The sequence below is a fragment of the Mizuhopecten yessoensis genome, unplaced genomic scaffold (assembly GCF_002113885.1).
Source record: "Mizuhopecten yessoensis strain PY_sf001 unplaced genomic scaffold, ASM211388v2 scaffold9369, whole genome shotgun sequence".
Lineage (NCBI taxonomy): Eukaryota > Metazoa > Mollusca > Bivalvia > Pectinida > Pectinidae > Mizuhopecten > Mizuhopecten yessoensis.
Window position 1 is genome coordinate 194,738 of NW_018408013.1, and position 24,532 is coordinate 219,269.

Sequence of the window (24,532 nt, forward strand, 5' to 3'; positions counted from 1 at the left end):
TTTTTTTTTTTTTTTTTTGATAGACGTGCCCACCACCTATGAGTAAAGTATAAAGATTAACGATAGTGGCAGAGAAAATTTGTTTACACTTAGGTGTTTTTGTTTGTTTTGGTACACGTACAGTACCGTATATTATCTGCATACCTAATATCAAGGATAAACTTAATAAAATATCATAGACTTACTTAATACAGTACCACAGACTTACAGTGAACTTATTACAATACCACAGACTTACAGTGTCTTAATACAACACCACAGACTTACAGTGTACTTAATACAATACCACAGACTAATTTAATACAATACCACAGACTTACAGTGTACTTATTACAATACCACAGACTTACAGTTTACTTATTACAATACCACAGACTTACAGTGTACTTAATACAATACCACAGACTTACAGTGTACTTAATACAAAACCACAGACTTACAGTGTACTTATTACAGTACCACAGACTTACAGTTTACTTATTACAATACCACAGACTTACAGTGTACTTAATACAATAACACAGACTAATTTAATACAATACCACAGACTTACAGTGTACTTAATACTGTAAAAAAACACAGACTTACAGTGTACTTAATACAATACCACAGACTTACAGTGTACTTATTACAATACCACATACTTACAGTGTACTTAATACTGTAAAATACACCAGACTTACAGTGTACTTAATACTGTAAAATACAACAGACTTACAGTCTACTTAATACAATACCATAGACTTACAGTGTACTTAATACAATAACACAGACTAATTTAATACAATACCACAGACTAATTTAATACAGTACCACAGACTTACAGTTTACTTAATACAATACCACAGACTTCCAGTGTACTTAATACAATACCCCAGACTTGCAGTTTACTTATTACAATACCACATACTTACAGTGTACTTATTACAATGCGACAGACTTACAGTGTACTCAATACTATAAAATACCACAGACTTACAGTCTACTTAATACAATACCATAGACTTACAGTGTACTTAATACAATAACACAGAATAATTTAATACAATACCACAGACTTCCAGTGTACTTAATACAATCCCACAGACTTACAGTCTACTTAATACAATAGAACAGACTTACAGTGTACTCAATACTGAAAAATACCACAGACTTACAGGGTACTTATTACAATACCACATACTTACAGTGTACTTAATACTGTAAAAAAACACAGACTTACAGTGTACTTTTTACAATACCACAGACTTACAGGGTACTTATTACAATACCACAGCCTTACAGTGTCTTACAAACTGACTTAACACAATACTGCAAGATAACTTAATACAATACCACAAACTTACAGTGTACTTATTACAATGCGACAGACTTACAGTGTACTCAATACTGTAAAATACCACAGACTTACAGTCTACTTAATACAATACCACAGACTTACAGTGTACTTATTACAATACCACAGACTTACAGTGTCTTACAAACTGACTTAACACAATACTGCAAGATAACTTAATACAATACCACAATCTTACATAATATATTACTGCAAGATAACTTAATACAATACCACAGACTAACTTAATGCAATACCACACACTTACGTATTACAATATCACAGACTAACTTAATAAAATACCACAAACAGTCTTAATGCAATACCACATATTTATTACGAACGTTTATCGCAACAGTAACTAAGACTTACTGTATCTAGGAAAGAACGATTATTTCTATTGTACTATATAGTTTTGTTTTCTTTTGCAGCTCTGGAGTAAAATGACATGGAATAAAAGTAATGGTTTGGGGTCTGATGACTCTCGCCGCCATGACGCGTATTTGTATACGGAGCTCCACAAACAAAAACAAAGGTAAGGTTAAAATGGTAACCACATCATTAAGGTCAAAGTGGTAACCATACAATTAAGGTTAAAGTGGTAACCACACCATTAAGGTTAAAGTGGTAACCATACCATTAAGGTTAAAGTGGTAACCATACAATTAAAGTCAAAGTGGTAACTATACAATTCAGGTTAAAGTGGTACCCACAGCTTTAAGGTCAAAGTGGTAACCACATCTTTAAGGTCAAAGTGGTAACCACACAATTAAGGTCAAAGTGGTAACCATATAATTAAGGTTAAAGTGATAACCATATAATTAAGGTCAAAGTGGTAACTATACAATTCAGGTTAAAGTGGTAACCACAGCTTTAAGGTCAAAGTGGTAACCACACAATTAAGGTCAAAGTGGTAACCACACAATTAAGGTCAAAGTGGTAACCACACAATTAAGGTCAAAGTGGTTACCACACAATTAAGGTCAAAGTGGTTACCACACAATAAAGGTTAAAGTGGTTACCACAGCTTTAAGGTTAAAGTGGTAACCACATAATTAAGGTTAAAGTGGTAACCACACCATTAAGGTTAAAGTGGTAACCACACAATTAAGGTTAAAGTGGTAACCACAGCTTTTAGGTTAAAATGGTAATCACTCCTTCAAGGTTAAAGTGGTAACCACACCATTAAAATTAAAGTGGTTACCACACCATTAAGGTTAAAGTGGTAACCACACAATTAAGGGTAAAGTAGTAAGCACACCATTAAGGTTAAAGTGGTAACCACACAATTAGTTCTATACTTAGTTGTTCCAGCGTAATATTGAACTATATTTAAATAATGAATTATAGAACTATATGATAGAGGGTATGTTAATTTCTATAGTTTCCCTTATTATATAAACTAAAAAGTACCGATTAAGGTAAATTATACAGCTCTTCATTGGTAAACACGTAAGAGTTTCATCTGTTCAACACTTGATGTAAAAATTACCCATGGCAATTGACTTCAAAGCAAAGTAATCTTTCTGAAGAAGATATTTATTCTCGCTGCGTTTTAGTCAATGGAAGTTTGATATTGCACAATTTTGTACTCATATTCCTCTGAACCAATTATTATTCTGAAATTAATTCTAGTTAAGATATTTTAGCATCACTCAAATAATTGAGGTCAAATTTACATAACAACCGTTATAAAAAGAATGCTATGAATAAACAATTGGCTTCATTTCTTCATAATTACGAGGACGAATGCATGAAGATTTGTAAATCTATGCATAGAATAATGTATAACAAAAAAATAATTCTAACCAACAAAAATAGGGCAAACTATGAAAAAATGAAGCATTATATGAGAGAAAGGAGTATAAGATTAAACAAAATCAAAATATGTATTAAACAATATAAAATATGACATTCACTAGCAGGTGATAGTGAATATTGTCAATATTCATTGTCACCTGCTACATCGTAATGAATGTCATATCTATTTTGTTACACCAACAGTCTTTGTAGCTCAGAAACGGCAGCAAACCTCGATAATGACATCTTGTTTGTTGATAGTCTGCTGGTTACAATCGCTATCGCACCGGCGCTTGATAAAATTGGCTGTTGTCGTCAAGCGTTCTTGTGACCATCACGGTGGGTAAACGAAGCAGTGAACGCACATTTTTCGAGTGTGACAGAGATTTTTGATTAATTTTCTCCCAACCAATCAAAACAACAAAGGATATCGACATAAGCAAAGTTCTATCTGTTTGTAGGATGAAGGACATGGGAGCGAAGCTGGAGAAACAGTACGATTTACTCCGCCTGATCGTCCAGAAGATGGATATCGCCACTGAGGAGGACAATAAGGATGAGGGAGTAGCGTGTGCCACCAGTCTGGAGAAGATTCACGGGGCGAGCTTCGCCGCTCCATTCATCAAGAAAACCCTTCTCCGACAGAATGCTATCGTCTCCCACTGGAAAAAGACTTCAGATAAAGTTGCGGAAAAATCAAAGAATGAACATGATTGCTAGTCTTAAGAATTTTTGACGTTTTAATCCGGACATCGTTAGTCTTGAATCAGTAAATCCAGAAAACGTATATACGAATTCCATGTTTTTGAATTTACGCACACTGTTATTTCTACAAAACTGGACAATTTAATTCTTTTGATATTTTTACTTAACAATCGGACTAACGATGTTCCATTGTGTACAAATATGTTTCCTATGTTTATTATCATAGTATATCCGTCTATTCGTGGACCAGGTACGTACTGTAGATTGTCAATCAGACCTGTTCCTCCTGTACAACGTGAGTAGTTTGATAATTTTGACTACGGACGTATGATAAGAAATGTTCAATGACACGGAGACACGGTAGTCTAGTGGTAGAACGCCGGGCTCGTGACCAAAGGGTTGCGGGTTCGAGTCCTTGAGCAAGATACTTTACTCCGCTTGTTCCAGTCTACTCAGCTGTAAATGAGTACGTGGTTGGGCAGTGCTGGAATTGTTGAATGCTAGCTGTGAGCGCCGAAATGGCTGCACTGGCTGTATGCTCCCCAGGGAGTTGAGAAAGGTATTGGCTGGTTGCAAAGGCCCTATAACCACGGATAATAACTTCTGAACCGCTTTGAGACGACCTACGAACTAGGTGGTGATAAAGCGGTATATAAGAACCTCGAATTATTATTATTATTATTATTATTTATTATTATTATTATTATTATTATTATTTATATGCCAGCATATTATGTGCAGTTTAAGATGATCATATAACGTTTGAAGACTGTCTTCTATTTAATGAGAATTTAATTGCGACCATTGAAATATACATTTCTTAAGGCAGAGCGTTTCAACATTTTTGGAAATGAAGGAAAAGACAGAGATATATTGTCCAAAGAAATGAATGTTGTATTGTTATGTAGATGAACACAATGTTGATAATTATTGTTGATGACGTATATAGTATTGTTATTGCGTGGCTATTGTTAGCGTTTTTGTGGTGTGGATCCCAAATACCTTTGGTATACTTATCCAATCATTAACTTACAAAACTTTGTTAGTCCGGACAGTTTACCTCCCCGAAAGAATATCCTAAATGATGTTTTTTACAGTTAAATATTAAAAACAAAATTTGATACAAAAATCAATGTTAAAAAGGTTTTTTTGGAGTGTCGGTGTACCGAGATTTTATTGTAAATTTGCATGGAAAAAATATGAATACAACTGTACAGTGTTTAGCGAGTCCTGTAAAATCACAAAAGTGAAAAATGAAGGTAGAATACTTTCACAATGGCATGATATCTCAAAGTTAAAATAAATGTAGACAATGTAGTTTCAAAAACACACATGTTTATTGTAAAATAAGATTATCATCTAACTGTCTTTTTAATAAAACGGTACTACAAAGACAGATATCTGCGTTTATAGGTATGCAATAATTCCCATATTTAATGACGTCACTGCCCGTCCACTATATATATATATATCTTATCCATAGCAACTCAACATAGAAATTTCAGCAGATTTTCAATTTTATTATGTGAAATTGTTATTCAATTTTTATGCTTTACATGAACTGATGATATTTAGTGACTCGTGTTAATGTGTTCTATATTGTGATATAAATGTAGATAATCTTAACTGTTAGAACATGAGAAAGGTTTGTCTGTTGCAAGTTATCCGAGTATATTTACTTTAATACTTGGCGGCGGGGAATGCTTTTTGGTCCTGTATGAGAACAATTCTGGTATAACAAGTTATCCATGTTATCCATGACATTATGAAACAAAATAACCTAATCTCAAAAGATGAACTTTATTTTTACAAAGTGCAACTTTTTTAATTAAAGCTACACTTCTGCTTAACTTGTTTCAAACTAGAATGATTCATTTTTTTTTAATATTTTGTAATTTTGATAATATTGTAAAAAGGAAAGCTTAGGACAAAGGGAGGTTATTCGTCTCATTCTAAAACTTCACAACTTCCACTGTTACTTATTTTTGTATCAAGCAAGGATATAGGACAACGGCTAAGATTACTGTCAAGGGTGAAAGAAATCCGTATCATATCCACTACAGAAACATGGTAAAGCAATACCAAAATTTAGCAGGTCAAACACAAGCCAATTCAACCGTTACTACACCATATGAACATTTTGTCCATTGACATATAGTACTAAATTAATAAGTGGTAGTTCAAGTAAAAAGAATAAAAAATCACTAAGTAAACCTAAATGGAAATGTGTCTATATAACGCTTTACAATGTTACAAATTGACAACTTTTATTTATTTTACAACAATTATGAAACAATTTATTTCAACTTCTATTAATCACTCTTGTTGGCCCGGATGTGAGCGCGTTGGGTGTCTTAGTGTGGGAGGAAACCGGAGTACAAGGAGAAAACCCACGTGGTCGGACAGGTGACCCCAACCTTTTCACGTCCGATGGGGGAATCGAATCCCGTCCGGCTTGGTGAAAGGCAATTAAAGTGCGCTATTCACTGCACCACCCGACCACCCATATACTATAATGTTACAAGTTGACAGCAGATAATGTTTTCCTACAATAGCACTCCATGTTTACCGTACAAGAATAGATTCTGGATATTTACACCGGATTGACTTAAAAGTTATCTAGTCATCTATAAGTACCATATATGATTTCATGGTAATATTTCAAACAAGGTGTACCCTTTTCAATGGAGTTTTCATGTCTGTTTGTGAAGAGAGATTTTCATTTAAAAACAAGTTGAGTGGATTTATATATATGCGGTGGTTACATATCGATCGAGAGAGGATATCATCAAATTGATGTAGAAAAAGCAATCACCGTTTAGGCCTTTAACCTTGTTTGAAACATGTAATTCTGAAAATAAGTTCATACAAATCGTGGAGTGGAAATCTCGAAATAAATTATAAAAATTACACAGTCGTTGTTTTGATTTGTTGTTTAATATGTTATGAATTAATGTTTCTTCAGACAAAGTTCGTTGGGGTTAAGAGCAAACAGCATTATTATATCGCATTGAATAATAGACTTATGTTATTTAACTCAATACCATCAATAAAAATATACGTAATACAGTTTCTGTATAATTCGTCCTGACAAACTAGCGGGCGCAGATATTGTAATGATGGCAAAATATAGGGAGTACTGTCAATGTGTTGATAAAGTTTCTGTTGAAATCCATCCTCCCTGATAACTGATTATTGTTAAACCGTAATCCTTAGTTATGTAATTTGTTTTCTTCGTTGTTGTTAAAAATCACACTCACAATATTCATCACTAAACGAACTTTTTTTAGATATCATTCTGAAAGTTATAAACGTTTCCAAGCTATGGTCTCTTCAGTAACATGTTCCTATTAGTTTATATTGTTTCTTTTTTAACACTCCGTGTTCCTATCTGAAGAACAATCACTACTGCCAGTTTGCATATGTTGTTGGCCGGGAGGTGATTCCACGCTGGAGTGTATGGTAAAAATAGTATTTTGGGAGTTTTGGAACTTTAAGTTTCTCGAAACTGAGTTAATCGTTAACTGATTTTCCTTTTGAAGTAGCATATGGGTATGCGATGATATATTTAGATCCACAAAAACTTCCTATTTTCACTTCAATATTTAAATTTTATTAATAAGATTGAAACTTTAGTGTGAATGAATGGAGAGTTAAACAGTATTAATCTCAGCAAGACACATTTGGACAAGAACGCGTCTTTTGAATTTCGGCGCATCGATAGTATTCCTGAACCGTTTCCTTTTGAAGGAAACAAAATCTGCTTGAGTGAGATCCGTGTTTATTTTACTGATATTTTGAAGGTAACTCATTCACGCGACCTTGAACACAGAGAAGACGAAGTTATACGGACACAGCGCATGCAGTCTTCCTAGACATTCCATAATTCTTTGTGACCTTCATGTTGAATGCTGAACGATTTGTCCGAGTCAGGTTTTGTCTGGTCTTATTACAGCGTGTGGATTAAAATGTCCAATAAATGAGCCGCCCACTCGTAACGGTTCTACGAGATCTTGTCTGTTCGGCCCTATTTTTATGACAGAAAATTCAAATAGTGCAGAAAATCATATAATAACGCTAGATGGTTCAATAAGAGAGCTCGGGGCCTGCATTGCTTCGATTCAAATTTCTTTTGATGATAAACTAGTCTTGCTTCACAAAAATGCTGCCTTTGACAGCTTCGATGATATGATTTCAGAATACCAATGGGAAGATAAATTTGCCAATTTTGCTACTGTTGATGAAGGTAGTATGTTTTATTAAAAGTTTTCGGAATTCGCATTAAAGTCTAACTAACTTATCTTCGCGAAGTGCCTGTATAACCGAAGGGCATACATGTACATGTATACGTTGGATGCCCAACGATTATAGTATAATAGCAATTGCAATTGTTAGGGGTTTCTTTATTCATATACTAAGCTAGTTTACAAACTGCATGATAGGTAAACGCAAATATTGATGCCAATTTCACTATTTCGTGTGGTTCTTATTTTAGGGTCCTCTTATTTAAGGCTTATAATGTAGACTAAGCTGACGTGTTGTATTCCGCTTCCAGACTTTTTACTGGCAGAAATTGATATAAGGCATATCCGCTTTCATGGGATAGAGACTGCTAAAAACCTATATCTCGATGATTTCTTCAGTAAATAGTCAAATAAATACACACATACATGTGTCACCAATTTCAGCATACTGTACTTAGCACGTGTAAAATAGATCGTTTCCCTCTTTAAAGATCCCGTTTGAACTCACACTTTTTGTGTTATAAAAAAGAAAATAGTTATTGTAATGCTACCCTCTACAATCTGCTTGTATTTCAACTTGTTTGAGCCAGTGTACCACCTACGCGGAGCTCGACGCTTTAAGTTAAGATGTTTCGTTTAAAATGTGGGAAATAACATCATCTGATTTAAAATTAAACAAACTCCAACCCTGATTGATTCAAATGAGATGTCAATACAATTATATGCGTTTCTTGTATTTTAACATTAAAATGATGGAAATGTCATGTCGTCGCTCTTAGGTTCTTCAAAATGTCCTGGGGGAGGGGCATTCCCTTGGACCTCTAAGTGTTCGGACTTCGTCACTTATGACAATACCTTTGCACTTTAGTCCTAACTCAATATCAACTTATGATGAATATTCCGTCATCCTTATTATCTTGTATCCATCTCTGTTCTTATGTTTTAATGTTCAAACTAATAGATAATTAAACAAATATTTATGTATATAAACTAGAAGTGAAAGTAGATATTAGTAATGAATTACTTACATCTATTGAGATATTGAATACGTGACCTATGATATTTGGAACATGACTGTTTGTAGTAAACAACATTACAGAACGTCTGTCGTAAGTTGATGTAGGATATCACGAATACATGAGGTAACGTGATCGAACACACCCGTGAGACATGACAAGCCGGGACGTGACGTAACACAATCATCACACACAGTTTACCACAGAGACCAGGTGTTGAAAGCCTTGTAAGCTTTACGTTAACTTTTCGTTAATGTTACATCCAACACAGTTTATGTTACACAAACACTACACACAGTTTACCATAGAGACCAGGTGTTTAAAGACTAGTACGTAAGCTTAACGTTTACTTAACGTTAATTTTTACCATTGAAACAAGGGTTTACATAAATATTTGTTAACTTTAAGCTTTCAAACATTCTGAAATTTATTCATAAAACTGTGAGTTCTAATTCGTGATGAGAATAAAGAGCTAAGAGCCAGAATTTTTTATTTTATTTTAAGGGTTATTTTAAAAATGAATTATTTTGAAGTTCAACATTCGAAGTTAAGTGGGTTTTTTTTTCTGGTGAGAAGGAGTGTGCACTTCTTTTGTAAATCTGATGGTGTTAAGAACAGAAACACTACAAAGGAAATATTTAACCGAATGTTTCAGTCTGTTAAAATAGCGATTGTATATGAAATATTTACAACAATATGCTGATTTCTATTTTCAGCACTTAGATAAATTCTCCCTGAAAAAAGCTAACGATTAAGAAACATTACAGAATAATATTACTGTCTACTGAAAACAAAATAACAGAATTTACTCCCTGTTCCAAACAGTCCTTAAATCTACGCACACGTCCCCTAATATATTAAAACTAATAGTCGTTAAAACCATCGGTAAATTAAAAGAAAAAAATAGCTAGCTTGTGACTAACTCACACATATGACCGAAACCACAACAGCTAGTACAATGTGCCGGTGATCACCAGCTCTGAAGGATCCCCCCATACATTAAGAAGATGGAGATGTTACTAGATTAAGTTGTGATTAAGATGAAGCTGTTATAGCGCCCGAGTCAATAAACTGTGTATAACCATTATCTAGTTACTCACTGTTACCACAGGCAATGATACAGAACCCTCTACTCATCCCTACTTATAGCGACTAGTAACGCTGAATCTCCTGTCCGATCGACCGTACTGTGTACCAAACTTCGTGCCCTTGGAGCGTGAAGTATTTCTCTTTCTAACACATCGACGCACAAAGAAACGAAATAACAAAATTATGATATCTGTCTGAGATCTGGAATTTTAATGTAACTGATGAATGTCTTTAGCAGATGTGTGATGGAGGCGATGGAGCGAACGCCATGACTGACGCAGTGTAAACAATAACAATCGTACTACACATTACAACGTTTAGCCAACATAAACACGTGACAGGTTTTGTATGTCCTTATTTATACGATATTTGATGAATTAAGCTTCCGCCTAGCATAAAACAACATTAGTCCGATGCGTGAGAAAGTCATACATGCATGCTTTTTTATTAGTCTTGAAAGAAAGTCGTGCATGAATGTTCCTGTATAATTACTCTAAATCGTGTTTAGCAGTTGATGGGTTTTATCATCTGCAGTTTTTTGATTGCGTAACTCCAAATTTGTCACTGCTATAAAACGTGTTCAGACTAACCAGGTTCTGTGTGAACCGAAGTAGCCAGACTAACCAGGTTCTGTATGAACCGAAGTGTCCAGACTAACCAGGTTCTGTGTGAACCGAAGTGGCCAGACTAACCAGGTTCTGTGTGAACCGAAGTGTCCAGACTCCAGACTATCCAGGTTCTGTGTGAACCGAAGTTTCCAGACTAACCGCGTTCTTCTGTATGAACCGAAGTATCCAGACTAACCATGTTCTTCTGTATAAACCAAAGTATCAAGACTGACCAGGTTCTTTGTAAACCGAAGTACCCAGACTAACCAGGTTCTTTATAAACCGAAGTATCCAGACTAACAAGGTTCTTCAGTATAAACCGAAGTATCCAGACTAACAAGGTTCTTCTGTATAAACCGAAATAGTTAGACTGAACAGATTATATTGCACAAACAGACGGAAGTTTTCAAATTAACTAAATGAGTAAATACAGTAAATATATCCAGACTAACGAGATTTGAGTCACAGTCAAGACAATCCAGGTTCCATTGTCCCTTACAAACGTGGTTAATAGCCCAGACTGACAATAATTACATCACGAGATTTTTGTAAGATCTTGATGATTTTATATTATGAATCGTGACCCTGTAACTGGTATTAGCTTTTAAGAAATAGTTTAAATTTAACTCTGAGTGTTTTAAGACTGTACATGGTCATCTGTTGTACATATAACAGTCGGTGTTTACCAGTGTATATGACGTCTACGCCTGCTGACAGGTTAGCACTACAGCCGACGTCAGCTGGAGACGTACACAGTCCTGTCAGTTACAAAACACTCATCGTATTGTTTTGAATTTCATTTGTTGTTTTGTCACATGTGATTTGTTTTTTAAAACCTTTGGACTACAACAACAGTTGCGTACGTGTATAGTTCGGGGATATTTTGTAAAAAATAAAAATATGCGGCAGTAACGATATTTTGTTTTAATAACTTCTTTCAATACAAACATATAAAATTCATCAAACACGATTGCAAAATAGACATCGATCAAGAAACAGGTAAACAAAATTTTGAAAGGAATGTTAAAAGTATGCATTCATCAGTTTTGACAGCGAATGAGATTGGATATCTAGCTGATAGGCCTAAATGGTCAGTGAATACACTATCTGTCCGTGTTTACAACGTCAGATATGATGTATCGAGGGCACCTGTCACGCGTGACGGATGTAGATTGTGTCACCTCGTCTGATTGATCACACCGTGCATGGGGCCAAAACATATCGAATGTGCCGGGAACACCACCCCAACCTGTCCAGAATTCAAAGCTATACCCGACCAACCACAGAGTTTCATCAACGGTTCAGAGTCCATAATGATCAGTTAATGTCTGTTTGTCAACACTTTGTACAGATAAACATGATAGTGCGAATCACACGACCTTTCGTCAGCATCCAGTTATTTAGCACTTTGGAACGAAATGTACAAAACCTACAAACATTCTCACATATCTAAACTCATATAAACACATCTAAACACACTCTTCACAAAATTCAGCTCACGTTCGTAACGGGAATCAACCAACTTCTTTCAAACACGATCACGACCCGGACGTTCGGATAAAATATTCATAGACACGCACTACCTCACACAACTTCCGGTTTATCAAATGAACTCGTTACTTTTCCACTTGATGTGCGTGACTGGCGACTTTTTGGACGGTGCGAGGAGGGACGACGTCCTCGATCGGAACTCCGTCGTCTCGTCAATGTCCTCAATAGGTGATAGGTGATGAGGGGAGCCCATTGGGGAGCCGGGCCGCAGAACGTCTTCAAGCGACATGTTACTTCCGCTCATGCTGCTAATGTCAGAACTAGAACTATGTACCTCAAACATACACCGTAACTGTACAATGGTGGACCGGAGGTCTATAAACTGCTTCATCAGAGATTTGTCTTGTTCCTTCATTTCCATCTGTAAAACATAAACATAAGATGTCTGAGTATAAGAAACTATCTTTTGTTTTCAGCTACACCTGTGCACATGAACAAAGCATTCTTGGTCCCAGGTTTCACGTATTTGCAATATATTGAAGGCAAGCTGACGACATTAGATTTTAGATACGATATAAATAAATACACAATAAGAAAAGCTCTTGTCACGTACATTTGTAATCTAATTCCGTGATATAATATATATATTTTATCATATATATTTATATTATACATTAAATAGATTTTCTCTATCTTTTATCGAAAGCTTACGATAATAAACATGAAATAAAGGCGTTGAACACTTTTGTATCGAATCAGTGCTGTTACCATAACTCTCTGTAGATGAAACATTAAGCGGCGATTTTTTTAAATTTTAATAACGACGTTATAATAATCAAATAGGGCGTAAATGATAATAATCTTCTCTGTGATGGGGATGGTGACGATTAAAGTATAATTATCTAAGCGGGCGTGAACAATAATAAGTATATCAATGAAGACGATTATGACGGTTTGTCTAATATGTTGTGATTATCCTAAAGGGCGTAAATAATAAAAACTATATATGTGATTAGTACAGCGACTAAATGCACAATGATAATTACAGTTTTAGCACTAATGTGTAAGCAATAATAAGATACATGGAGTTAATTCAACGTGTCGGGTGGGTATAGCATTATAAACAATTTTACAGTTGACTAATTAACACATTTTCCATCTAGTCATTTAGAAAATGATGTATTTATTTTTCAAATTGAACACACGCCCATTGTTAGAACGCTTAATGACCGTTTACATGTAGTTAGTACCGAGGAAAGTCATCGATGGTCCCGTTTTTTGTAAAACATTTCGTCATGATGACTCTGTTGTTCTTAAATGGTTGACAGAAGAAAGAAGAAAGAAGATAAGGTGACGTCATATGATACCCAGTGTTAAAACGTGGTGTCAAACGAATCCATTATTAGGTAGGCATTGTGAGAGTGCGTTTTATCTTGCCAGGTATGTTGTAATTTCCGTGTTCATGTTGTAAACACACCATCATACAAAGGTTAGGGCAGTCAGTGACTGTGACGTCGACACCTCAGCCCCCACGTGCATGCTAACTCATCTAAACAAACTCTTAATCAAAATTCTTCAACAACGGGAAACACTTCAAGTAACACGATACACGAGAGGATAGGACGTCCATGCTTGAGTGCCGTTTTGCTAACTCTTTGTGATTTCATCATGGCGTTTTAACACATTTACTTTAGATGCTCATTTGTAAGATTTTCCTCGCGGGCTTCGAGAAAGATCAACAAATACATTATCAAGGCCGGTATCTTTTCCCAAACACAACACGTTTCCTTAATGTTGGCATGGACAAGATAGGACGCTTTATTTACAAATCCCACAATCAGTGGAGATCTTTGTAAATTTTAACGGTCTTTCTCGACAGTAAAGCACAGCGTCCCATGTAAATTGCTTCTAACGTTGACCAAAAATATGTGTTCATAGCCAAACGATCACAATTGTTTGACAAAGGATATCGCTCTCTTATATCTTAACACTCTCACACAGGGAAATGTGTCAAAACAAGTTTTAATATGGAAAAGAGCAGTGGAAACACAGAATCGTTAAAAGAGGTTGAAGTCTACATAATATAATTTTACTTATTTTTAACCGCACGTTTTTTCGTAATGAGTTGGTAACAATTAATGGACGCCAAGATGGACGTTGGTCAGTTAACACATATTTCACATAAAGTCAGTTTTTGATTATATATGAATAGCTATCTAATTGTTAGACATAGCAACATTACCTATTTATATCCGCTGATACACCCCGTGTATTGATCTAGAGTAACGAGTCACCGTTTAATTACGAATTACACTTCTAACTACACTGACAAATTGTCATCAAATCTCCAATACACACCGATGTTGTTTTGGTGATAAGCACCACGGCCATTGTCTCTGACCCGACCAGGAATTCGCACGTTCATACCTTTTGGCACCGATGTTGATATTAAATTATCTTATTCCAACTTCGTGTAATCTACGTCACATGGTCATAGGCCCAATGTGCGGTGTACTTTAGCGACAAATCTAGGTGATTAAAAAAAAAATCTTAGCTCATTAATAATTTTTCTAGAATTCATAATGAAAACTTTCAAAACGAATACAACAGAGAGAACTTATTTAACGGTTCGAAATATGAAGGTTCATAAATGCAAAGCATTTTTTTCAAAAGCAGAAGGCCTGTTTTACATGTATTCATATTCTGTATTCTGATAGTTATTTTGTATACTACATTTCTTAAACGTCCGTTTTTTATTTGTGCAGAGAATTTATCAAAATTAATATTTATAATTTGCTTACGGTGTCTTTAACTTCTGCGAATTTCTATTTTCTTTTTTTTCTTTTTGAGTGTTTTGTATCAGTCAGTGGGTGTAATAGATTCACTTAGAAGTGTGTACATGTACTAGCACTCATTTTCTCTTAAGTGACGCACATCTAGGTTAGTACAATTATTTTTATTGCTTAACTATGTAAACTTCACAACTTTACAATCACGATTGATAAACAACTTAAAACAATTGTGTCTTGTCAAAACTGTGAAGTGAGAAGCATTGTCACGTTCTTATTATTATGTCTTAACCACGGAAAATGTGTTCAGGATATTTTACCGGCGGATGTTTGCTTTCACACCCAGATTTACATTTCTCATACCTTGTCTAAAAGTAAATGTCCAATGTCGGTATACATAAAAGACAGGTATATCATACACATTCTACAGAGGTTACTGCGTAGACAAACGTCGGTAAAATTGTAAAAGACGGATCAGTGACCATTACGAGACGGTTGTTTATTTTAATTCCAAACCCGAAAAATAAGCAAGAAACTGTCGGCATCTATATATAAGAGGTGGATATTGGAGACTTGGAATGCGACACAATCGGACGAATGAGCTGTATAGATTCATGCTACGGTGCATCACGACATTATATCTACCTAGTGGTGAGCCCTACTGACATATATATCTATCATTTATACTTATAAACATACAAAAACATAAGTATTATTGTTAAGTGTAGGTGTGCTTGTCACAGGCGGGTTTATGGATATGTTACATTCTCGTACAAACATACCCCATAAATAAGTCATCATTTCAAGTAGAGCATTCAATTCTATACTCTGTGTGTCCAATGCAACATACATACTAACATATGTACGTAAAACAAGTTCCCTGGCCTTGACGATAAACTGAGTCGTAAACATTGGCTAACTGCCGAACTGAAGGGCTGCAGTTTTCGTTCCAACATTAACCTCGGTCGTAAAAACGTGTGCTGGCATATGTTTTGATGCTTTATCTGTTTGTGGCGTGGCCATTATAAAAAATATCCGTCTGTTTTAGACAGAAGTGGACGTCTTTACAAAATTATCTACTCAGAATGTTGAATGTCCCTTGATTGCAATCCGTGCATTGAATGTATTTATATTGACTGCTCTATGACAATTAGAAAAGAATATGGCTTCATAGGACGAGAATGGTCTCTCCGACTCGGCCTCAGGGGACTGACTCACCCTCTCATACACAATTATCCCCACAGCTCCCTGGTTATCTGCGACATGAGATTGGGTATGCGGGTTCGATTGCATGTACATGTACTACTGGTACAAATGGGCTTGGGATTAAAAGCACGTAAGAATTGATTCATTGATTATTTCGATGGAAGGAAGTAATGTCAACGGCGTGTTTACACTTCTACAGATTATATGAGGCTTGGACCTAAATTCAACCAATAATCTGACATAACGCATGCACCTATATATGAACTGTAACGGTCACTGATGAAATATAACTCGTACCCTTAAAATGACAAATGTTCGGGATCTTAGTAAAATGTATAAGAATCTTAATAAAATGTATAAGATATATTAATATATATCATTTTATAAAATTACCAGCTATGAACTTGTATATTTAATGTACAAGTAATGGAAGGCTTGATACATTACTTGTACAGTTGACAAATGGTGCTTTGATATATAAAGTTATGCCTGAACTATATATATAATGTTCTTTCTCAACGTGCTGTTACATTTAACAATATCTAAATATAATGTAATGTACTTTTCTCGAAATAGATAATTGAAATTGTTGGGGTACTACACTTACTATTTCTTGCTTGATCCATTTGAGGGCCGTGTTGAGATCTTTTTCTCTGTGTTCCGTGCTGTCTTTAGTCTGTGTCGGGGAGGGTTTGTACTCTCGATTGGCCTTGGCGTGGTACAGACGCTGCATGTACCGTTTTGGCAACCGGACAGCATCTTTGGTGCACGTCAGAGGCGTGGCATTGGACCCTAGGGTCGCCGCCTGGAGACACGGGGGGACCTGTATCGTATCGTTGTCTTCTCCATCAGCACTAATACTTATCTCAACGTCACATTTAATTTCAGATCTCATGGCGACTGTCCTGTTCAAACTACAGGCGTAGTACTAAGGCGTATATAAATGTCGTAACCAGGTGTAAGCACGTATCCGTACGGTTGTGAATGAACAGACCAAGCCCAACGGAAAAGTTTGAATGGAAAAATATATATCACCAGATATATACAAAAAGTCTTATCTACCTGACTGGCGCTTACGCAAGAACGGGTAAGGCGGGCAAGGATCGGTTAGTAATGCAAGTGTAAATATTAACACAGTAAATTTAATCCAATTTCTCCGTAAACTGTGTAATCAAAGTCAGCCTTAAAGAGTTCCAATAGTCAGACTGTGTTACATCGGCGTCTGGTGGCAGTCCTAAGCCTAGACCGTCCTCAAACACGTGTAGTATAGTAATGATCCGAACACACACAGCACGCCTATTTAACTAGTACGGACAATACGAGGCGGGATCTAGTTGTCATTGAACTGAAACGCGTATAGCTTCTTCCTTTTAAAAAAAGAGGCGTGCTCGATTTACGAGATTTCGATCGTGAACTTTACTCCAATCGTGTAAATGAGAACGGGTTAAGGTCAAATATGTATAAAAACATGTGTCCCATTTGTATATATACTATGTGGTAGTAACCACCGGGGCGTGACGTCACAAATCGTGGCTTCATTCTGACGAATACCGGTAGTATACCTGTCACAGAAGGCCCGAGGGTCGTTAAGTTCGGTAACAGACATCAAAACTACCTCAAGTGTATGATCTGTATCGTTTTCACAGGTAATACATGTATTGGTGATGCATTGCTACAGGTAAGGTGTCCCCTCCTACACGGCATATTAACATTTCCGTTTTCAAATTGCTTATATTTTTTTTTACTGACGATGGCATTGATTAATCTTTTGCTCATGTCTTCAATATTGACAGAAATATCAGGTACGTTTTGTTTATCATAGATGAACGATAACACACACACACAAGGTGATTGCACCGTTTGCCAAAAAACAAATACACAGGATCATTATACAGCTGTATCACTTTCTCTGTATCCCCAGGTCGAATAGATTGGATTTGATTAAACCTTTACCTTAGTCAAAGTATAGACAGGATTTCTTCAAGAAATATGTTTTATCTGTAAATAAACGCTTTCAAACATTTCAATAATAAAATCTTACTTTTCTTATTAAATTGACAAAATAGGTCGTAACTTGTATTTTTTTTATCAAAACATTAGAAAAGTCAAGGCTACAGGACATCAAATAGTCATTTACCTGTTTACATATATGTTTACTATTGTGACAAACAAAAATAACTTTACACTTCATGAATAACTACATTTATTTAATTAAAAGTTTCGCATGGGTAAGCAGAACTGTTTAATGCGAAATTCTACTAATTCAAACAAGAATTAATGTGAAATTTATTTCAATGAATGAACGTGAGAATAAAAGAAAAAATTAAATACGTGAGTAACACCTTTTACGGACGGGGAAACTTAAATATACAAACCCATCCCTGTTTTATAGAAATGCAATGTTATTCGTTCAACTCCGATTAAATTAACGACGTGAGTCTGGTTACTGTAGAAGTAAAGAATTCCTGTCTAGAACCCGGCCAGGAACACAAACAAGATGTTTACACAAGTAACGGTGTACCTTACCACTCACATTGTTCACATTTCCTACCGACACTACGATTATTAGTGTACCACTGGGAAATATAAATACCTGTACACACACCTGGGCTATTGACGAAGTTTTAGAAAGATTTTCAAAACGCTTCATCATTTTAAGATGTTGCCTTTAAGATCAAATACCACATATAAATTAGTATCGTCTTTGTTGCTGGCACGAATGAACACTTTTAAATCGTTCTATTCTGTAACAATTGTCCGTACGGCTCTATAGCCCTCCCCCTGGTATAATGATAGCGGCCTGGATTTTGATTAATTATGACTACTTGATACTTAAAACTGCATGCATTGTCTATAGCGATAATGTCTATCGGCCGAGTAGCAACCTGCATATATCATGGTTGTTGTTTGTTTAATACGGTATGAAGTATATAGAGGACTTAAAACTGGATGTATTGTCTATAGCGATATTGTCTATCATGGTTGTTGTTTGTTAAATACGAGATGGAGTATGTAGAGGACTTAAAACTGGTGTATTGTCTATAGCGATATTGTCCATCATGGTTGTTGTTTGTTAAATACGAGATGGAGTATGTAGAGGACTTAAAACTGGATGTATTGTCTATAGCGATATTGTCGCCTGGCATTGTTGACCAATCATGTCACTGCCAATACTCAATATACTTGTATGTCGAGACTCATAAAATATTAAGGATTCGCGTAACACTGCCAAAAAATTGTAACTAAGTGCTGAAAACTATTTTTTGTGACATGACTACAGCTTTGATAAATCATTTCTGAAACGAAAACCATACCTTGCAGGACTTTTATGAGAAATATATTCTGAGCGTAAACCAATCAGTGGGACTAACACATGATTCGAACCATGGACCTCAGCATGCTATACTATCTCTCTAACTGATTGAGCTAGTTGGTAAACTGAAGTATTTTAACCTAACTGTGCTACATTTTTATTCAAACATGAATTATAGGGGGGTTATTGTATATAGGAAAAAACCACAGTGCAGTAGGACAGGGATCTTTAAGCCCCCAGATATGCTGAAATTTGATAAAATAATTCATTCATATCTGACAAAATATTTGTTTGGTCTCAGTATTATAACATGGCTTGTGTTATAAAACAGTACGTTGTTGTTAAATTGATTGAGAAGACACACACAATGCAGATGAAGGGGGCCTTGATATGTATATGTTTATTTACTGTTTAAAGATGTATACAAACACCGACCAAGGTCATACCCCGCTGTCTTACGTATTAAACATACCTGTCAATATAGCGTGCTATTGTTTTACCTGACAGGTGATACAGATACCTGTCAATACACCGAGATACCTAAGCCATACATACCTGTACAAGTACAATACGCGGGTAAATCAAAGCCACCGACACAGGTCTTGGGAATAAGCTGTCTTTTGTTGTCCCGATTTCACGCGGAATTCAGCACGAAGACAAACAAGTAATAATACGGACAAATAGATAGTCTGTTCTTAAGGTATTTAACTCTTCTTTAAGCTCAAAAGATTTTTTTAAGATAAAGCATGACCCCCTAAACTGTGGATGGCTTCATGAAGCTGATAATTTTGTTTACCTGTACGTACTGTACTCACTCTAGGCGTAATCCGGAACTTGCCCTTGATCACACCGGTTAAATAGGAAATACTGAAATCCAGATTATCTATTCAATAAATAAAAAATATACTTACAATACTTATATATCCTAACGTCTGATCACTTCCGGTTCACTATTGATCCGGTTAAGTACACATGTACCTGTACTTACATAGCTGTAATATTTTAATACCGGCGTCTTAGATACTTAAATATCAATTAATCAAACAGCATTTATTCATATAAATTGTGAAAATAAACAGCAATTTAAATAGTTCAATTAAAAGTATTGAAAAGTACAAAACCCATACATGTAGAACTAGCTATTTATTATGAGAACATTTATTATACATGTATAGTATATTTAATGATAATAACTGAAAAATAACTTTTAATTAGTTTCAGAAATATAGACATACTTCATTTAACAGATTCGATACGTTTTAGGCAATGGGAATTAGACATCATCAATATACAACTATTGAAGGAATATGCGGTTAACAGGACATTTGATAACCCCTCACTCAAATATAATGACCGCTTGCCGAGATTGGTTTGCTTATTAATTGTTTTCTTGCAAAAGTTTATAAATAAACAAAGCGTTTGTTCCTATATCAGTTTCAATGCATGTGTCTTTGCCATGGACTTGACTGTATTCCGAGAGGACAGGAGATTAAGGTACATGTTTTAAAGCTTAAATCATTCACCCCTGAACACACATTTGAACTCTTCCAATTCAAAGGTTGGAATAGTTCATTATGACATTTCAGGGGTGAATGAGTTAAACATATGCAAAGTATGGGAAAATTGATTAAGTGTATTTTCTCGAATTTCAGTACAAACCACAACTGGACATATTTAGGTGTATTACTGAGCATAAGCTTACTCATCATAGTGGTGGTTTTAGTAGTATGAAAAGAAGTATATATTTAATGATGACTAGAAGGGCGCAAATATCAAGGCTAACCCAACACACTTTAGAGAACTATAAGCTATAGACTTAATTGGGCTTACTACTGATATCTTTCAAGGACGTCAACAGTTCACAGGACAACACAACCTTGGCAGGTTTAACCATTAAACCTTGGCCTTGGCAGTAGTAAGTGTACGCACGTGTACATATTGTGATTAACCCTGACCTCTCGTTTTATCCAATGACCTTTAGGGTCTGAGTGGAACACGTCTCTATGAAGTTCCTAAAGGTGGATTATGTCAAAATTAATACCCGACGTACAAATGTACTGGCTTTTTTTCCGAACATTATCCATGATAACCTCTGCAAATTTACTTCCTCACAAAAGGCACCGCCATTATAACACTCTAGTACCAACCTCTAACATTGAAAGGAAATATGACCCTTTTCTTGCGTTTCAGACTGACCGCAATGGTTTTTTTTTTGTTCCAGTACAATTTCAACAGGCTGAAGCTCGGAGACAACACCCCTCCCCTCCCTAGTTTTCATTCAGTGTCACGAGCCATGAGTTGTAATGGGGAAAATGTCAACAAGATGTTTCTCAAGCCGCTTGGTACCCTGTTTTATGAGAATTTTGGATAAAACACGTAAAGTAGCCACAGGTCGGTTGTTCTCCCTTTGGTCATCATCTTTGCCTGGTTTCTTCAACATTGCACGAACGATGTATGTTTTGGAACAGACTGGGACACTGGACTCAACTAGAGACTTGTAAAGTTGATGATGGAGCTGATAAGAACAGAAGACATTACACATAATGTTATAAAGGGTACATTGAGATGGCATTAAGTTCACAAAATTTGGTTGCCAAGGCATTGCACAATTGTCTCGTGGCCACTTTAATTGTAATACAATTCTACATAAACTAGTATCAATATCAACTTGGGAATCGTTCTCACTATGTTTATTTTTATACTTTCTAATAAGTAAATAAAACCCCCTGAAATTGTCGGATAGATTATGGGTAGTAATATAACACACAAGGACACCATGTTCTTTTCAACCTACGTGGCCTTCTGGTTATCCTAGGGGGGTGTTCCCTGAACGCATACATCTTTAGAACAATAGGTAGAAACATCAAAGGACAATTATAGTTTGTATGGCTTGTTCTCAGTTCCCCCACTTTTTAGAATAACATTGGTGGAAGGATGTTGTTAGAAGAGTTATAGTCTGTTTCTGAGTAGTATTGACCTGTGTTTTTACCCACGGTTAACCCTTCTATCTAAGGTGGTGCTCTATCTAAGCTGGGAGCTGATCATATTAAATTCAATAATACATCATATAAGATTTTCAGATTTCTAATAACAAATGTTAAAATTTAAAAATATTTCAATATTAATTATATATATATAATATATATATATTAATCATATCCATTTTGTAGTCCTTGTGCTGCTGATGACGTATGATGATATGAAATGTGTGTTGGTTTTTTTTGTAATTTAAACATATTAAAATAATATTATAAATAGTTATGAAATGAAACTTTTCTTTATTATTGTAACATTAAATAAGATGCCTTAATACCTAGTTAGAATGGTTATGTGTGACTAAGAGTGTGGTGTTTAACAGTTGATAATTAAACTTAAAAACAAAAATTCATCTGAATTCCTAGATGTAGGAAGTATATTGTAACTATCATAAACATAATTTAATATCTATAATGATCCAAGCTATCATTTCAATCCTGGTGAGCTAGAAGTGATCACGGCCTATGCTAATTAGTGAGATAATGATGAGTTTTTAACCATTATCTAACCACACATTGAGAACAGGACGATGGACTTTATAGAGTACGCGAACGCAGCATCACATCTCTTACATCTGGGATAATTTACAACAAAAATGTGTGACATTTGGCTTGGCATGTTTTTTTTATTATGACGCAACAATCCAACTTATTTTGCATTGCAGCATCATTTGTTTGTGTTTAAATGATAAATACAATTACTAGTGCCAATTGGAGAGTAAAACAATGTTTAAATATCATTTAAAATGATGTCTTATCTACAAAGCGTAGCTGTACAGTACATGCACATGTGTACAATAAAATGTTCCATTGATTTGCAAAAAATATTTCATTACTTAATTAAGGAAAAAGGTCACAGCAGTTCAAAAAATCATATTAAATTGGTTTGATATCTATTCCATGCATTTTCGCTACTAGAACTTATTTACCCATCACTTATTTTACCGTATTCATAAATGCCGACTTGGGGAAATATGGGCAGTTTTTAATTTCCAATATAGCTCTTTAAATATATATTTTAGCTTGTCTTGTATTTGATGGCTTAAAAAGTGTAATGTAAATGAAATGTAATGTATAATTGTTGATATATTTGACGGTAAACTCTAACTGTTTAGTTATTGTTATATCTGTATTACAATGTACATCATGTATGTAACGATTGTATCATGTGTATATGCATATATTTTTTTTAAATTATTAACCGAAAATTTGATTAACAGACAATTAAGTGTTTATTATTTTATTTTATCAATTTCATACCCCTTCCCCCAATTTCTTTATATTAAAACTTATTAAAAAATATATACCCAAAAATACCTTACATATGACATACATAGAAAAGCTAATTTGTTATCTTAATTTATCAGTTTCATACCCCCATTATTTATTAAAACTTATAAAATATATTTAAAAAAAACCCACCTAACATACAACATACACAGAAAAGCTACAAGTCAGACAGGTAACTTTTACACAGGTAGTTTATCTGTGGGGAAAGTATGAAACAGACTATTATTGGTTTGCAATTGTCTTCCTATATCAACACTTTTCTTTGTTCTATAAAAAGTGGAGGAACTGAGAACCCCGTTTGTATCACAGATTTGGTTTCCCCAGTAATTAGGGTGTTGTTAAATATTGATTAATTGTGCTTTATAATTAATTGATATATCTGTTATTGAAAGATCAGTTCAATTAATATTATATCAAATACTATATGGATCAGCTTGTTAATATTATCAAAAACATAAAACTAAAATATGTAGATAATTAAAAAGTCAAAACAATATATATGAATATTTATAGAAAAAATAAGATTAACGACCGACTAAAAAAACTAGCTGCTTTCACCCTTCACAGGGCTCTTCAGGTTATGAATATTTATATAGGCATATGTGCTTGA

General features: G+C 35.0%; 2 protein-coding genes across 4 annotated transcripts in view; one reads left to right on the top strand and one right to left on the bottom strand.

The window, feature by feature from the left end:
• Nucleotides 1-4,262, top strand: part of LOC110457885 (transient receptor potential cation channel subfamily A member 1-like) — a 60,225-nt gene extending 55,963 nt beyond the window's left edge. For all 3 annotated transcript variants that reach the window (XM_021509338.1, XM_021509339.1, XM_021509337.1), the window contains exons 25-26: nucleotides 1,768-1,871; nucleotides 3,598-4,262. In XM_021509338.1, coding sequence (XP_021365013.1) covers nucleotides 1,768-1,871; nucleotides 3,598-3,856 — 363 coding nt within the window. In that variant the 3' untranslated portion in view covers nucleotides 3,857-4,262. The remainder of the gene's footprint in view (nucleotides 1-1,767; nucleotides 1,872-3,597) is intronic.
• A 7,447-nt stretch (nucleotides 4,263-11,709) lies between these two features.
• Nucleotides 11,710-17,687, bottom strand: LOC110457904. Its single transcript, XM_021509363.1, has 2 exons — nucleotides 16,892-17,687; nucleotides 11,710-12,710 (listed from the first exon to the last, which is right to left on the bottom strand). The coding sequence occupies exons 1-2, from the start codon at nucleotides 17,177-17,179 to the stop codon at nucleotides 12,402-12,404; spliced, it is 597 nt and encodes a 198-aa protein (XP_021365038.1). The 5' UTR covers nucleotides 17,180-17,687; the 3' UTR covers nucleotides 11,710-12,401.
• Nucleotides 17,688-24,532: the final 6,845 nt, after the last annotated feature.

What these genes read in the sequence shown, in the direction of transcription:
- LOC110457904 (XM_021509363.1), bottom strand. Translation starts at nt 17,179, where the DNA reads ATGAGATCTGAAATTAAATGTGACGTTGAGATAAGTATTAGTGCTGAT. An exon ending in AATGGATCAAGCAAGAAATA is followed by an intron (nt 12,711 to 16,891) that starts GTAAGTGTAGTA and finishes TATGTTTTACAG; the next exon opens with ATGGAAATGAAGGAACAAGA.